This window comes from Mytilus galloprovincialis, chromosome 8 (genome assembly GCF_965363235.1).
Source record: "Mytilus galloprovincialis chromosome 8, xbMytGall1.hap1.1, whole genome shotgun sequence".
Lineage (NCBI taxonomy): Eukaryota > Metazoa > Mollusca > Bivalvia > Mytilida > Mytilidae > Mytilus > Mytilus galloprovincialis.
The window spans coordinates 73,915,593-73,933,619 of record NC_134845.1 but is presented as its reverse complement, the minus strand read 5'-3'; the positions used below and the strand labels follow the sequence as shown (position 1 = coordinate 73,933,619).

Genomic DNA, 18,027 nt, shown 5'->3' with positions numbered 1-18,027 from the left:
TCGATACAAGTGTATGAACAATGTTATTATTGTGTTTTATTTTTGTACTATAAATTCCTAGTTTACTTTCCACAGTAGTCACTGAGGGTCAGAGAAGGTATCTCACTTCGTACCTTATCGTCTATTTTCCTACGTGAATTCTAGGAGGAACCCAATTTCTGATTCATTAAATATTTAATTTCCTTAAGGTCAGTGGGCATGACTCCTTTCCGTAAACATTCCTGTTTAAATTGTCATCGCTTTAAATATAATTCGACGTCTATCAACAGAACGAGATGTTTTTTTTCTCGATGTATCGTGGTATTGACGGAAGTATAAGGGCGGCAGCTCGAAGCGATAATATGGAAGACCTCCATGTCGGCTGAAGGGGTGTTCTAGTTACACCTTTACATTTATTTTAATTTGAATGTTGCACATGATTTAAAATTATGCAACAACAATAGCCCTCATGCAATAGCAGACAGACATAGAAGGGATCTCATGAGTTTTAAATTAATTGACGGAGTGGGGAATCCAGAGCAACCTTTCAGTCTGATACATGTGTACCCCTGGAGGTCAAGAAAACTATACGCATGCGCATCATTACCTAAACAAACCCTAGACTTGTGATTTGTAGCAAGGACGAATATTAAATGTTAATCAAACGACCTAGATGGTTCTTCATTTCTTTATGGAAGTTCAATATCAAATATCAGTTTCATAACGGTGACATATAAGAAAAACTCCACTTCAGTTCTTAGCTAAAGGAAATAGCTTTATCGGAATTCGGAGAACTCTCGCATTTTAACAAAACTGCGGAATTCCCTCTGTGACTTGTTTCTAAATATATAAAAACACTAAATATAAATACTGCTTAATTCTGATTTTCCGTGTTGAAAAAACACGCATATATATAAATAAAGGCAACAGTAGTATACCGCTGTTCAAAACTCATAAATCTATGGACAAAAAACAAAATCGGGGTAACAAACTAAAACTGAGGGAAACGCATTAAATATTAGACGAGAACAACGACACAACATTAAAATGTAACACACACAGCAACGGACTAATCATTGTATAAGACGAGGGAAATATCGAAACATGAAGATTATGAGAAAAACATTATAGGAAAGTTGTTTAAATTCAATACTTTTGTTTGTTTTTACCTTTTAAAGCAAGACAATATTAAGAATCTGAGATGTTCCTTAAAATTTAAAACAAAACGGTGGACGTGAGGGCCTGGGCAAAATTTGAAAGGAGTCAATGGTAAAAGTCTACAGATTGCTTAACAGCAATCGTATCTCAAAAATCGCGAAATGCAGAAATACATAATTAGTACGAATACATGTTAAGCTAGGTTCACACTGCCGATCAGATCAACTCGATGAACCAGATTGTCCAAATTTCCACAACCAAGCTCAACCAAAGTCTTAATCAGGCCTGTTTACGACTTCTACCCGACCGCTATCCGACTGTACACGACATTTACTCGACAATTCACGACCCCATCAGGACTCCATCACGACAACACAATGAATACTTATTCAATAATTCCGATCCATGCACGATATTTCCTCGACTAGCTAGACCAAATCAACTTTTTCACGATCTCAGTCTGATCTTGACCAGACCAGATCGACCTGATTGTATATGGGTCGTAGGGATAATCGGGAATGCACAATATTAGTATAGAAACGTTCGAAACTTTTATTCCTCGCCGTTTCGGAGAGAGCATCACGTGTTATACCCTTCTCCGTCCGTACGTATGTGCGTACGTTCCTACAATATTAATTTCCGTTCTCTAATTTTATTTTGCCTCAACCACATTTTATGTAACGCCGTATACAGAATGTTGTATTACCATAAAACACAGTTCAAAAGCGAATTTGGGTGGCCGTTCTTGCGTAATTACCCTTTATATTTGTTATATATGATAGCTTGGGTATTATCAGTGTCCCATGGACACATTTTCCGTATGTTTGGTTATATTCAATAGAAGGTCCGAGTAAAATCATACTTTTAAAATATCTATATAGAAATAAAGCAATTGGATTTGTGGGCAAGGTGGTTAGAGCTCAGAGAGACAGATTAATAGCTGTAACGGAGCTTGGGGAGTGAAAAGAAGACAACAAGAAGGTGTAGACAGCAAAGGGCGACGAGAAATCTAGGTGAGGCAGTGGCTGACACGCCGACCACATGTGGGCAGTATGAGAGACTTGTACAAACTTAAAAAAGAGGAACCCATGCTTATAAAACTTCCTCGTAGTTGACACTGGTATGTAATGATAGTTGTATTGCTCTTTTTTGGAAATGACACCACAAAATGAGATTTGTCACTGGATTAGTACTTATGTTAGATAACAATATACATAAACTAGCTTTACCATCCCCTTTTCCTTGCTTTTTACAGATAAAGCATACTGCTTGTGTAATATATGTGCATTAGTATGTAATCAGTATTTTTCATAGATTTGATATCCAGTAGTTGAATGGTTAAAGATACTTCTTTCTTTTTTCTGTATGGCAACAACCTGCATGTATTTGCTTAAACATTGCAAAAAGAGGGCAAAGATGTCACATACTACCCCAAAATTTTACCCAAAGTAGAATTTTAATCCCCTGGAGTGATACCTTTTCTGAAACTGTTTACAACTTTACATATATCTATCAAGAGATCAAGAGTGCATTTCTTTCTAACCAAAGTTAAGTAAACGTCGAGTAGAAACAAATGCACCGTTTAATCGGAGTTTGCTGACCCTGTTTGAACTGTCAACCAGATGCTCCGCAGGGCGTAGCTTTATACGACCGCAGAGGTTGAACCCTGAACGGTTGGGGCAAGTATGGACACAACATTCAAGCTGGATTCAGCTCTAAATTTGGATTGTGATTAAATAGTTGACACAGCATAGGTTTCTGACACAGAATGAATGTGTTCTAATGAACTTAAAATTTTTGTTTTCTCTTAGAGCAATTCACTATGCTGTTGAATATTAATCCTCTCAAAAAAATGTTTGAAGAAATTTTCTTTTTTATTTATGAAATTTCAAATGAGAAAAATTGAACCCAATTTTTTTAATCACAATCCCCTTTCCCTTATTCCAAAACTAATCTCAATTAAAATTTCTAATGGAGTTTGCAACAATAACTACTCATTTAAATACATCATAAAATATTAAGATGTAAAAAAACTGCTTGTTATCACTGAATGGTAAAGATTATTTTAATTTATCAGTTGGTAGTAAAAAGTGAATATACATTGTATATTGTATATAACAAAGATTTAAGTTGATTCTGGACAAAGAAAGATAACTCCAATTTAAAAAAAATCTTGCTATTGCACAATATTTTGCAATAAGATATTTCTTGCTTACTATTCTGGACAAAGAAAGATAACTCTAATTAAAAAAAAATTTGCTATTTCACAATATTGTGCGATTAGATATTTCTTGCCATTGCGCAATACTGTGCAATTGAAAAGACTTGCTATTGCACAATACTTAATATAATAATTTTAGATCCTGATTTGGACCAACTTGAAAACTGGGCCCATAATAAAAAATCTAAGTACATTTTTGGATTCAGCATATCAAAGAACCCCAAGATTTCAATTTTTGTTAAAATCAGACTAAGTTTAATTTTGGACCCTTTGGACTTTAGTGTAGACCAATTTGAAAACAGGACCAAAAATGAAGAATCTACATACACAGTTAGATTTGGTATATCAAAGAACCCCATTTATCAATTTTTGATGAAATCAAACAAAGTTTAATTTTGGACCCCGATTTGGACCAACTTGAAAACTGGGCCAATAATCAAGAATCTAAGTACATTTTTAGATTCAGCATATCAAAGAACCTAACTGATTCATTTTTTGTCAAAATCAAACTAAGTTTAATTTTGGACCCTTTGGACCTTAATGTAGACCAATTTGAAAACGGGACCAAAAGTTAAGAATCTACATACACAGTCATGACAGTTAGATTCGGCATATCAAAGAACCCCAATTATTCAATTTTGATGAAATCAAACAAAGTTTAATTTTGGACCCTTTGGGCCCCTTATTCTGTTGGGACCAAAACTCCCAAAATCAATACCAACCTTCCTTTTATGGTCATAAACCTTGTGTTTAAATTTCATAGATTTCTATTTACTTAAACTAAAGTTATTGTGCGAAAACCAAGAATAATGCTTATTTGGGCCCTTTTTTGGCCCCTTATTCCTAAACTGTTGAAACCAAAACTCCCAAAATCAATCCCAACCGTTCTTTTGTGGTCATAAACCTTGTGTCAAAATTTCATAGATTTTTATTAACTTAAACTAAAGTTATAGTGCGAAAACCAAGAAAATGCTTATTTGGGCCCTTTTTGGCCCCTAATTCCTAAACTGTTGGGACCAAAACTCCCAAAATCAATACCAACGCTCCTTTTGTGGTCATAAACCTTGTGTTAAAATTTCATAGATTTCCATTCACTTTTACTAAAGTTAGAGTGCGAAAACTAAAAGTATTCGGACGACGACGACGACGCAGACGACGACGCAGACGACGACGCCAACGTGATAGCAATATACGACGAAAATTTTTTCAAATTTTGCGGTCGTATAAAAACGCATGCACAGTTTGTTGTTATTTGAACTTACTAGTATTACGCGGGGGAAAAGGTGTATGCAAACTTTGCAAAAGTATGTTAGAAACAAATTATCAAAACATGTGCACGCTGAACTGTTTGTATCGCTAATGTAAGAACGATTTCGTTCTAAATAAAAAAAAATATTTGTCTTTTGTCTCCTTTTTGTGTGAAACTAAGTAAAAAAGTTCGAATTAAAACAGTAATGTGACCTATAGTTGTTACTAATCATTTCTATGTCATTTGGTGTTCTGTGAAGAGCTGTCTCGTTGGCAATTGTACTACATCTTTTTTTTTATTTAAGAATTGAATGCTTCTTTTTGTAAATTCATTGGGGTGTAAAAGCGTTGACCGAAGTATATTTTGTATGAAGCGCGGAAGCGCTTTATTCTAAAAATGTGCGCACGTTCAACGCTTTTACAACCCTATGAAGTTACAAAAAGAAGCATTCAATACTTATAATTACATTTTTTAGCTATGATCAAGAAAACACGAATTTTATATTGTTTTATTTAATTCACCTGTGCATTTTATTGTGGGACCACGTGTTATCATGAATGAAAGGTTTTATTGGGTGATGCAATTGCTTACGGAATAACACGTGATGTGCAGTTAGCCAATCAGAATAAAGTATTGTAATGAAACATACATCTAATGTAATTATATACTAGTACAAACATTTCTAGACAAACGAAAAAATACAGACAGACAAAACAGAAAATATCCCATAAAACAGGTAAATATAATCTTGATCGATGCTCTTATAAACCAACTTCGAAAGATAACTTAGTCGTCAGCAGTCTAATAATGAATGTTATTGCTCAATTACTTTCGTATTTTAAAAATTCGCCGGTGCCAAAATTGCAGGATATTCTTCTCTTACGGAACACCTGACTTCGTCCCAGGTTTTTGTTGGGTTATGTGTTGCTAAGTTTAAGTTTTCTATGTTATGTATGTTATGTGGCTTGCTGTTTGTCTTCTCGTCGTTTTTTTTTTTGCTATGTCCGAGTCGCTTTGTTTTCGACCTTTGAGTTGGATTGGTCCTATGGTGTCTTTTGCCTCTCTTTTAAAATGTTACCTCTACTTGAAAAAGTAAAGACATGTACTGTACATAGAGGAATTTTTGTACAGTTAAATACGATGTTGCCAATACATTTTTGCGGAGACAGAGTTATGAGAGTTTATCAGATCTGCACACACTTTTAGAGAATCGTGTAGCAATCATGTGTTCTCGAGTATGGGCAAGTAGAGATCGAAGAGTGGTCGAATGTGGTCGCGAAGGGATCGGGTATTGGTCGAGTTGGTCTGGGATAATAAATATAGAAGTCGTAGTGATCTTGAAGAGATCGGACATTGGTCGAGATAATCTGAAAATAATCGGACTTTAGTCGAGCAAAGGTCGAAATGATCGAGTACTGATCGGTAATTCTTTTGTATTCCGACCGAACTCGATCTCTACACAATCCTTTCCCGATCAATTCGACCGCTACTCGACGAATTCTCGATCTCCTCTCGAGTGGCTTGCTTTTCGGTCCTTACTCGATTGTTTTTGACATGTCAAAAACTCTCGGGTAGAAAGTCAGATCGATGAAGAGCAAGATAGACTATCCCGAACATTCTTGTCGATTGAGTCAGACCAGTCTCCCGATCACGTTATTTGTCTTGATCGGGCTTGATCGAGTTGATCTGATCGACAGTGTGAACCTAGCTTATTATCCATTTTACTAGACTGACACGCTGAGCCAGATTTGTTACATGCTAGTTCACAAGGTACAATGTTACCGCCCATAAAACCTTACCCGGGACACATTATACTAACTCCGAGCCGAAAAGTCTTTGTTCTTACTCTAAGTGTCGCGTGCTTAGCGGATAATCAGTAAATATCAATGTTTAAATCTTTGGTTTGACCTCGCCGACCCGACTACATACAACCACTCGCACTCGAAGCGTTCCTACCACGATCATACTGATGTGGTCTGAAATCTAGGTATTTTATAAACATGTAATACTAGTAACTTTAAAATCACGTGAAAACGTCTTGACCAATCATAATTTTAATGAAGACAATAATGAAATATGAGTGATGGTAATATATACACGAGAATGCATTATGGTTGATTTGAAAAGAAAGGACATATGATACAGAAACATAATACAGCATACATACTACTTATTACATAATACAGCATACATACTACTTATTACATAATACAGCATACATACTACTTATTACATATTATTTCAAGATAACCTTTCCTTCAAAGAATTTCTTGTCATTTTAACCATGGTCTCTATCTCCGTGTTTGTTGGAAGTAACTGTTTTAAATCCTCAGCACATGAACGAATATCTACTGCCATTATACTGTGGTCACGTAATTGTTCCTCATTTACGTGGTGTATGGAAAGTAATGTTTGATACTTCTCTCTTTCTGCAAATTGAACGATGGAGCTCCACTTTGACGTAGTGTGAAATGGTCTGTGTTTTAGACAAATCCTACCCCAAAACGCTACCCATTGTAAAAATGACGTTTCTATTTCCCAGAAACCATCAAGCAAGTTTCCAATAGATATGCACTCTTTCATTAAAGTATCCATATTTGATTGACATTTCTTTAACAGTTTGTTCGTTTCATCGCATGCACGTCGTGTCATAACATCATACATTTTCTTTGACCCCTTGGCTGTAATTTTACCACCTGCAGCAAGCAGGCCACCTGTAAAACAATAATATCTCTACAGCACAATGTCAAAAGTGAAACATTGTTTAACGGTTCGTTTATATATACCGTATTGCATGCTGACTTGTATTATACACATGTGACATACGCCTATCAGAAACATGTTATCCGGGATTCCCGAATGCAAAGTTTCGATAAGAGTTAAAAATTCTTATGCAGCTGAGATAATATATAAGTGAACGTGAATTTCCAGTAATATCCACAGGCACTTGTCTCAGATTTTTTTCCCTTACATACCTGAATATAACAAGGTTATATTAAGGTATATAGGAAAACTATTTCTGAGACAAGTGCCTGTGTTATATTTAAGAATTGAATGCTTCTTTTTGTAAATTTATTGGGGTGTAAAAGCGTTGACCGAAGTACATTTTGTATGAAGCGCGGAAGCGCTTCATTCTAAAAATGTACGCACGGTCAACGCTTTTACAACCCTATAAAGTTACAAAAAGAAGCATTCAATACTTATTATTACATTTTTTAGCTATGATCATGAAAACACGAATTTTATATATTTTATTATTTAATTCACCTGTGCACTTTATTGTAGTTATCATGAATGAAAAGTTGTATTGAGCATTGCAACTGCTTACGAAATAACACGTGATGTGCAGTTAGCCAATCAGAATAAAATATTATAATGAAACATACATCTAATGTAATTATTAGGGTATATAGGGGAAAAAATCTGAGACAAGTGCCTGTGGTAATATCCCATATAAACAAACTGTCATAAAAAACAAGAGAAAAACTGCTTCAAAATTTAGTCGTCATTATTGATTCGACCCAACGAATCTTTTAATTTCGTTTGATATTCATGACACCTTAAACGTTGACTTTACAATTATAGTTGACGTGTTTTTCTTTAAGGTCACCAGTGGCGGATCCAGGTGGGGGTTCCGGGGGGTTGGAACCACCTTTTTTTTTGGCCGATCAATGCATTTGAATGGGAGCATATAGTTGGAACCCCCCTTTTTAAAATGGCTGGATCCGCCACTGGTCAACAATAAGTCAATGCAGATTCTTATCATTCAGGAATTACTAAAGTAAAGGCGACTTTAGTTTGATGTGGGTTCTGATCGGTTGCTGAGTAAAGTGGCTATAAAGGTTTAATTGGCTAGAATGAGAGATTGAATTGGGTATGGATGATGATCGTCTTACTCTTAACAGGAGAATATGTATATGTATGCGGGAAAAAAAAACACACAGTATATTGTTTTGTGTTGACCCAACTTTTGATACTGCAAAGTTCATACCTCTTTATACTAGATAAACTTACCGTATGATTTCCTCAAAATAGTATAAGCATAAATCAAATGTATTTTCAGCAATGTGGAATTTCTAAGTTATTTATTGTCTGGATACTATTTACTCTCCATGATTTATTGATAAAACTTTATTTTCAAAATATATCTAAGTATCTTTTATATATATCTGAAATTTCTTCGAATGAAATAACTATATGTAGTAGCTGTGCATTTTTAAAACATTCCTAGATTTATTAACCTGTAGGTATCAGAGATGCTCCGAATGAAAACGGTGCTAAAAGTAAACCAACACCTGCCAACCCTGCTCCCAAAATAAAGGCCTTCGATCCTCCATAACCAGCACCTCGAGCTATTTTGTGATAATGATCGAGTTCCATTGATATTTTTGTCATCTTTTCAACGGATTCCTCTGCAACTGAAACCCAACTTCTCAGAGCATTGTCCAAATTTTCCAATCGATCAAACACTTTTGATGGATGTCTTTTAATTTTCCTAAAATAACAACAAGTAAAGTTAATATTATTTTGTATAATGTTCATTTTTTACTCGGTTCAAGAGAAAATGAAAATCGGAAAAACATACAATTGAATTCAATAAATGTACACATAATCTTTATTAATTTTTTGGGGAAAGACAGATACAATATTACATAGAAAGTAACGCTGTCATCAAAAGCATGCCAAGGAATCCTAGCTAAAAATCCCGGTGGACCTCCTACGGCACCCATTAGTAGATACAGATTTATTCAACAAATGAAATTAATTTATGACCTTTATGTACGTCTCGCTAAAGAACACGACCATATATACCAAATGGTCAATATTAATCATCCATGTAATTTGCTCTATGGGATATTTGATCATATTAATTTGCAGAATTTCAACGGAGGCAATTTCTTGGCATGCATTCGCCTATAGTGTCCTTCAGTATCACTTCCTCTTAAGTTTTTAATAAGAATTATGACACGTGACATTGCTGCAATAATTACTAAGAGATACCTCACTTGAGCTCCGCTGCAGTCAAAACTCCCTCCAGAAGTCATTTCTCTCCATTTTCGTTCCACTACAATACGAATAATGTTATTATAATTTACACAATCATTGGTCAACTTTTTCCCTTGGTTGTTTGACTATACGTAGTTTAATTTGTTCAATTTCTGATACATGTGTACTGTCCTACAGAGCTAAATATCATCAACAAAACATAGAAAATACAAATTTTTCAAATAAATTTGTCACTCCATTAATAATTTTGTTAGTTGATAATTACCACATTTGTTTTTGCTATTAAAAGGTCTACAACTCAACAACCAGCTAAAATCGTGAAGATGGAATTTGATCTTCATTTAGTCACAGGATACAACATATATATAAAGAACTGATTTCGTCAAAGTGTTTTTATGTTGAATGAACAGACAATGTTTGGCAACCGAAAGCCCGCCGCACGTCCCCAAATCAATAACCGATTTTCCGGTTTATAACATTAACTTTGAGTGCTATATGTAACTCAAAACAGAATTTATATCAGTTGTCCTTTTCACTAAAACACGAACCTGTAATAGAAATCTGATGAAAGCAGTTTGAGAAAGACGATGGAACCAGTTAAAGAGAGACGACGGATACAGTTTGAGAGAGACGACGGAACCAGTTATAGAGAGATGATGGAACCAGTTATAGAGAGATGATGGAACCAGTTATAGAGAGATGATGGAACCAGTTATAGAGAGACGATGGAACCAGATATAGAGAGATGATGGAACCAGTTATAGAGAGACGATGGAACCAGTTATAGAGAGACGATAGAACCAGTTATAGAGAGACGATGGAACTAGTTATAGAGAGATGATGGAACCGGTTATATAGAGACGATGAAACGAACCAGTTATAGAGAGACGATGGAATAACTTATTATTTACCTTCTTCTTCTTCCTCCTCGTTCATTCTGGGAAATTCTGGACAATATTTTTGTCTTAACTTTCAGTTGTGATGAAAGGTCGTCTCTAAAATGTCAAGGAATAAAATACAAACTTGTGTAATTATCTTCTGGTTAAGAGTTATGAGAGACTATAAAACATTATAAATATGGTATATGACACATACGACATTGAGATTTTATTAAAGTAGAAATACATTTTATATATATGGAAGTTGACATAGATGTATCATAACATAATTGGCAGAAAAGGTTTTGTTTATGCCGATTCACATTACCAACATTCTCAGTACAGACAAACATGCACATTGAAGATTAATCCTGATAGTACATAGAATAGATATGCGACAAACACAAATAAATTAAACAGGAGTCCCACCACTTGTTATATATAAATACCGGATAGCAAAACACAAGGTTAACAACAAGAATTACTCTCTACTTTTAAGATCTATGCATGTTATCAGAGACTATAAAACAATTTTGTATGATACAAATATGTTAACTAGCATGTCTTGAGTATAACATTTATTTCTGCTTTATAAAAATCTCAGTGCAGATTTTTTTCAGTGTGAAATATCAATATATCAGGGTTTATAGGACGCGACGGAAAGGACGATTTGCTTTCCTGTTTTTTTTTTTTTTTTTTTATTATTTTTCTCACGTTAGTGATGTTTCTTTTACATCGATCCGGGTAATCTTGTCAATCTTTTAAATAAAATTATTCCAAAAGGTTACTGATTCAACTGTGGAATTAGATCTTTGACTATTGTTTATATTGGTATAAATATTGATTTTATAATCAGTAAATACAACCATACTTAAATATTATTGTTATACACATATCCACATTCACATAAATACAAATACGAATCTTAACTGGACCCCTGCTGTTGTTTCAATCTTATCTACACAAGTCGAAGTATCAATCAGCGGGTGGCCAGTTAAATACGAATCATACAAGTCATTATGAGGTTTCCCTGTGGAGTCTTTTCTACAATCATTGAAAGTCGGTGGCTCGTACCATGGAAGTATTATATTGACAATATAATACTTCCATGCTCGTACATATACGTTGATATCATAGACTATAGATAATAGTGGATGGATTTACCCATGGATAGAACATTGTAGAAACAAGTACCTGTGACAAAATTATGTCACTTTAGGCCCTGGTCACAACGAACCCACGACATATCTACTATGCAGCTCCACGACATGATTTTTTTTCAAATCGCGGTCATCTGTGATCGTCGTACGACAGTCGCACCATATTTAATGCACCGTGTGTCGTGGGACGAAAATTGGACATGCACCTTTTCTGCTCTACGATTTTTTGTCGTGTTACTGTCTTGTGGCTGTCGTGAGAGTGTCTTACCACAGTCGTGGGACCGGCGTGCGATAAACACATTGTCATGGGTACCAATATAAACCATTCTAATAATCAAAATAATCGTACGACCGTCGCACGACAATCTCATGACTGCGCAAGACACTCGTGATACAGTCGCACGATTGTCTCACGAATACCAAATTTCGTACGACCGGCTCGCACAACATTAATTATCTGTCCTACGACAGTGGTACGTTCGTCATATGTTCGTTTTATTAGGGAGAATAAAATTCGGCGGGAATGAATGATTGGAAAAAATATACAGTAGCAGTTTAAAGAGGATGGTTATTCTACAAGAACGATAACGCTTTGTGACAGAATATAAGTTCCCCCATAATATTTTTTTCAGAATATTAGTATGATTAGTATGGATAATCTCGGGGGGCCACTTCAAACTTTTTTTGGTAGGGGTGAGCGCTGAGACATCAAATACCCCACCCTTTTCATATATTTTGTTAATCAAAAATATATACCTTGTCATATATTAATTAACAAATAGTTGGATTTATTGCATCTATCACTGGCATCAGTGGAAATACCACATCAGAATAAATACAGTATAATTGGTTTGACAAATAACTGATGCATTTACGACTGTGGTTTAACCGCATCAAGAATAAATACGGACATCTGGTTAGTTTCAGATACTTATGATATAATCAAGCAAGTGATAATAGCAACCTATTGATATATTTAATCTGAATTTCTCACCCTTTTCATATATTATAGAGCATGAAAAAGTGACCTATTCCAGCGGCTCATCCCTACCACTAATTATATAGCAAGTGGCCCCCCCGAGTGGATAATGTTTTATATAATAAAAGTTCCAGGAATCTTTGCTATATATATATATATGTGTGTATTATAAAAGTTCCAGGAATATTTGTTATATAATATAAAAGTTCTAGGAATATTTGTTATAGGCTATTAAAAAAGTTCCAGGCATATTGGAATATTGGGGTTATTATAAATGTTCCAGGAATAGTTATCCATGTTATCATGGTTATTAGAAAATTCAAGTTCTAGAAATATTTAATATATGATCAAAGTTCTAGGAATATATACTACAATATCCAAAATTATTTCTAGCTACAAATGTATGGAAGTAAATTTCCAATAATAAAGTACAGGTATTTTCATACCTTGTCTAGAAAAAGAGCCATCGTTTAAATATGTAAAAAAACTAATGTATTCCTCAGACTCTGTTCTTTGTAGGGCCTATGTACTACATCATGTTGCCATGGCGGTCGAGTTACATCAAACTTTCTGGTCAGGCCGGGTATTATGAAATCACAGAAAATTCAAGAACAAAATAATCCAGTAATCTGTAGTATTGTTGTCAAGAAATACACAAGTAAATTCACTAATCTATTTATTAAAATTCCATTCCGGACACTATTTACATAACATACAGTTTACAAAAATGTATAATTGAAATATTCATTAGCAAATTACTTTCACACGGTATAAAATCGGCAACTGTGTCTAATACTGTACACACACAAAAACCCACGCATAGCGTCCAATTCTATGCGGACAAAACCACGCAACAGTGTCCAATACTGTGCGGACAAAACCACGCTTCAGTGTCCAATACTGAGCGGAACCACGCAACAGTCTCCAATACTGTGCCGACAAAACCACGCATCAGCGTCCAATCCTGAGCGGAACCACGCAACAGTCTCCAATACTGTGCGGACAAAACCACGCATCAGCGTCCAATACTGAGCGGAACCACGCAACAGTGTCCAATACTGTGCGGACAAAACCACGCATCAGCGTCCAATACTGAGCGGAACCACGCAACAGTGTCCAATACTGTGCGGACAAAAAGAATATAAGAAATAATAATAATTCCAAAGCTATCAGTAATTTGCTAAGATATATCTAAAAATGTTATGAAGTGCACCTAGAATAACCAAAATCCTTTTTAAATAACTTTTCACATTGTATTGTTCTTAAATGTCTTGCCTTCAATCCTCTCTAAATACTAAACACAGAGGGCTCTTATATATACCTATGATCTCCAAATATTCTCCAAATATTCTCCAACTGACCTAAATATTCTCCAAATATTCTCCAACTGACCTAAATAATCTCCAAATATTCTCCAACTCTTTGTTTACAAAAATAAAACATATAAATCATATAAAAGTATTTACTATGTGACCTTGGAGAAAAATGCTATCTTAATCTCTTATAGCAGGATAGCCATTTCACTTAATGACTTTAACAGACGATAACCAAAACGTTAATATGACAAAATTAATTACAGTGGACATAAAATAACACTTGCACAATGTCATGTGAGGTGAACATTAATTAGGATGTAATCTGGTGTAAAAAATCAAATGACACTCTTTCTTTAAAGGAACAAATATTATGAAACCATATGATGTTTTAGTTCCAGGAAAATATCTTATTAAGGTTGAATTAATATTATGTAATTTTTGTTCAAAAGAACTTTCGTTATCCATAGTTTGTTCCAGCAGGGGGAACTAGTATTATGCGGAACAAATATGGGTCATTTTCAAAAAATGTCGAATTTTGAAATTGAAAAAATTATTAAAAGTTACTTATTCAAACAACCCTCTACATAAGCAAATCAAAACAAACAGTACATTAAGAACAACATATTAAAAGATGCAATCTTAATGATGTCATACAAGAATATCTTGAAACATTTTTTGATCGGTGGTACATTATTTTGTCTATCCTGTTACCATTTTCAAAAGATATTTTGGGTTATTAAGAAAAGGTTTAGATCAAATGTTAAGCTTGTTTTACGTAGTCTATTAGATGGTTTTCAAGAGAATAAACTTATATATATATTCATTCTGTAATATAATAGATTATTTGCCAATTTTCCAGGTTGTACTGAAAAATGCCTCTAAAAATTGGTTTTCAAAGGTTGTAAAAATTACCACAAGTAATGCAAGTCTAAGATAGCAATTTATATTGTTCGGCATTTTTTCACCCTTTCAAATAAACCCAACATCAGGTAAATCTTTTATAAGTTAGTTCACTTTTCTCTTTATTTCATTGGTAACAGGGACGTACGTTTCTGATATATCACTATACAAAAGTCTATCCTGTTACCTTTTTGTCTATCCTGTTACCGATATCAGTATTGCACCTGCGAATGCTTAATTGGGAAGATTAAGACGTTATAACCTTAAGATGAGTTCAAACAACGAAATATTTCATTCGTTTTGCAGCTATATGTTAAGATAAAGAAATTAACGACGTTTTTGTCTACAATTGTCTATCCTGTTACTGTAACCATAGCAACCATAGTAACAGGATAGACATAACAGGATAGACAAATTTCTTCGTTTTTGATTCCTGTTGTGAAATAACTACTCCCTTTGGTGAAGTGATTATGTTTTTCTATTGTGAATTTGGTTTCCAGCACGTAATTGCACTTTTTACAAGTATAATGTTGGTGTAATTAATCAAAATTGGTGGTAACAGCATAGACATGAAAAAAAGTACGCTCTATTTTTTTGACTTAATGTCTTGAAATTTCTTTTCTCTACAATGCCGTTCAAGAAAAGAGGCGTTTTAAATGTAAAGATTACTTTGCACGTTTGAGATCAACACTGACTGATTCAATATTCATAGGGAGAATTATTTAATGGCTGATTTAAGTAGCGGTAACAGGAAAGACATGAACCTCCTGTACGCTGATTCAATTTAGTTTGTAGATAATATGTTACATACAATGATAAAGAAGCTACGATTTTTCGTTAGTGTAATATTTAACGTTCTTAAAAAGTCCCTTTTGCAGATATCAAGGCGATCAGAAAATTGCAAAAAAATCATTTGAAATGTGTTTTTCTGACAATGTACGCAGACAAATACCCCTAAAATCGGTCTTAAATGCAGTTTAATCTTATCAAAATAGATGTAAGGTGTGTTTATTATTAATGTTCTGAATCCCAAATCCGACAAGCTTTCATTTAAACCATTACAACTGAAATTTCCATTAGAAATAAAAATTTTAGCATGGGTGTACTGAAAATTCGACATTTTTTGAAAATGACCCATATATGTTCACACCCTCACACTCACATCACTAACCCAATAGATCAGGCCAACTTTATATCACTAGTAGTTAGGATCCAAACGCGCGAGTGACCCACGACTGCTGTGCGACAGTCGAACGACAGTTGCACGACAATGACACGAGAGTGACACAATAGTAACACGCGCACCCCATGACATGAAAACCTAAAAACATAGCCCCAAACAACTCACGATTGTCGCAAGACTGACGTGCGACAAACCCTCGACAAAACTGTTGTAACCGGGGCTTAAAGCCCATATTGTTCAATGATTTTTTTTACATAGAAAAGGTGAATAGCACTTACCCATTTTCACAATCTCTCCTCGAAAGTACACGTCAACATTAGTAAATAAACAAATATATGCTATTTATAAATTAGTACACACTATTTACCTGTATTTATATGAAATAACATGAATAAGTTAGAGTTGTCTTTCTTTCAATATGTTATACTTTCACTGATCGCCTGACTTTGCTTTGTAGTTTACAATGAATGAGTTCTCGAAGTGTTTTTTTTTTTTAATATTTCAGAGAGAATGGACATGGGGCTAGGATTCTATTACCAAATTTAATCGCAGCGCATCTTGTAGAGTATTGGAAATCATGATATTGGTTATATAACTATCTGTACATTTTCATTGCTTATTCAGTTCAGGGTTCAAACACTGAACGTGGTAGTTTGTTCGACTAAAAAATATGTTTGACAGTTTCCCAGCCGGAGGTCAGTAGTTTTGTCCAGGCACTCCAGCTTTCTTCACCATAAAAATCTGGCCGCCAAGAAATAGCAAAACTGAAATTTATCAAAGTGGCGTAAAAGACCAGGGACTTTCTATTCTTAGTATAGAAAGTCCCCGAAAAGACCAACAATAACTAAATTTATCATTCTATATTTCAGGGGTTTCACACACAGATCTTATTTTTGTCAAACAAGGGTATATTCATTAGAAATTGAAATTTGACAATAGCTATTTCTAGCATCGTATAATCAATCAATCAAATCAAATATTTTATTGTCATATAAACTTTACAGTTTGTGACCAACATATATTAACACAATAAACATACATATTAAACATACACAATAACAACAGCATCAACATGTTTTAACAATAAATAAGTTGTTAAGAGTCCCCTGCCCTCAGTTCTAATGACTTTTTTCAAGAAGGATCCTAACTTATTTGTTGTAAAGGCGATGATGGATTTAGTAAATATTGAATTTTTTCTTCTTCATTTAAATTATTAAAGTTATTATTTTCAGTACATTTGTGATGAAAAAATTCATTTCTTAGAGTTTTATTTATACTCACAATATATTAAAAAATGTTTCTCATCCTCTAGTATTTTACATTTATGGCAAAGTCGTTCCTCTCTTGGGATTTTAAAATATCTCCCCTTTTCAATCAAGAGGGAGTGATCACTTATTCTGAATTTAGTGATTAATCTCCTTATCTGAAAATTAGATGTATTTAGATAAGATTCTAGTTTGTAATCTTTTTTAAGTTTTTTATAAAGAAAAAATTTACTTTTATCATCAATGTTTTGAAATTTAGTTTGAATTAAATCTTCATATTTATTTTTCATTTTTAACTTTATATCGTTTTTTATTTTATTTACATCTTTTATGTCCTTACAAGTAGAAAGAATATTAAGGTCAACATTAGTCTCTTTAACAATATTTTTTGCATAATATGTATACCATGAGTAAGTTTCTGTCAAATCTAGAGACTGTGCTAGAGAGAAATTATTATTATATAGGCTAGCTAAATATAAAAGGGTTTGTGTTTTAATAAAACATTTTATAGGCAATCTCCCTAATTCAACTCTTGCTCCTAAATTGGATGCATTTTTTCTTATTCCTAGAGTAGATTTACAAAATTTAAGATGCATATTTTCAATGGGGGTTTTGTCTATAAAATCAAATTGATTAATTTCTTTTCCTGAAGATAAGGCTCTGTTTTTGGCTCGATGAAAAGAAATATATGTATCCAAAGATGTTACTTCTGAATCATAGGTCTTCAATTGG

At 34.0% G+C, this 18,027-nt stretch overlaps 1 protein-coding gene across 3 annotated transcripts; it reads right to left on the bottom strand.

Annotated features, from left to right (window-relative positions):
- Positions 1-6,645: 6,645 nt before the first annotated feature.
- On the bottom strand, positions 6,646-17,518 carry LOC143042551 (uncharacterized). 3 transcript variants are annotated; one of them, XM_076214928.1, is made up of 5 exons: positions 17,312-17,518; positions 10,526-10,609; positions 9,609-9,672; positions 8,849-9,102; positions 6,646-7,321 (listed from the first exon to the last, which is right to left on the bottom strand). In XM_076214928.1, the coding sequence occupies exons 2-5, from the start codon at positions 10,548-10,550 to the stop codon at positions 6,849-6,851; spliced, it is 816 nt and encodes a 271-aa protein (XP_076071043.1). In that variant the 5' UTR covers positions 10,551-10,609; positions 17,312-17,518; the 3' UTR covers positions 6,646-6,848. The 3 variants fall into 3 exon arrangements, with proteins under 3 accessions (XP_076071043.1, XP_076071042.1, XP_076071044.1); XM_076214927.1 differs by lacking the exon at positions 17,312-17,518 and adding an exon at positions 16,309-16,416; XM_076214929.1 differs by lacking the exon at positions 17,312-17,518 and adding an exon at positions 16,309-16,416 and having other exon boundaries at positions 9,609-9,674; positions 10,531-10,609.
- Between the last annotated feature and the right edge of the window lie 509 nt (positions 17,519-18,027).

Excerpts from the sequence above, each read along its gene's own strand:
- LOC143042551 (XM_076214928.1), bottom strand. The coding sequence starts at position 10,550 with ATGAACGAGGAGGAAGAAGAAGAAG. Across the intron at positions 9,103-9,608 it reads TGCAGCGGAGCTCAAGTGAG|GAAAATTAAAAGACATCCAT; the intron begins GTATCTCTTAGT and ends TTGTTATTTTAG. Across the intron at positions 7,322-8,848 it reads AGCATCTCTGATACCTACAG|GTGGCCTGCTTGCTGCAGGT; the intron begins GTTAATAAATCT and ends ATTGTTTTACAG.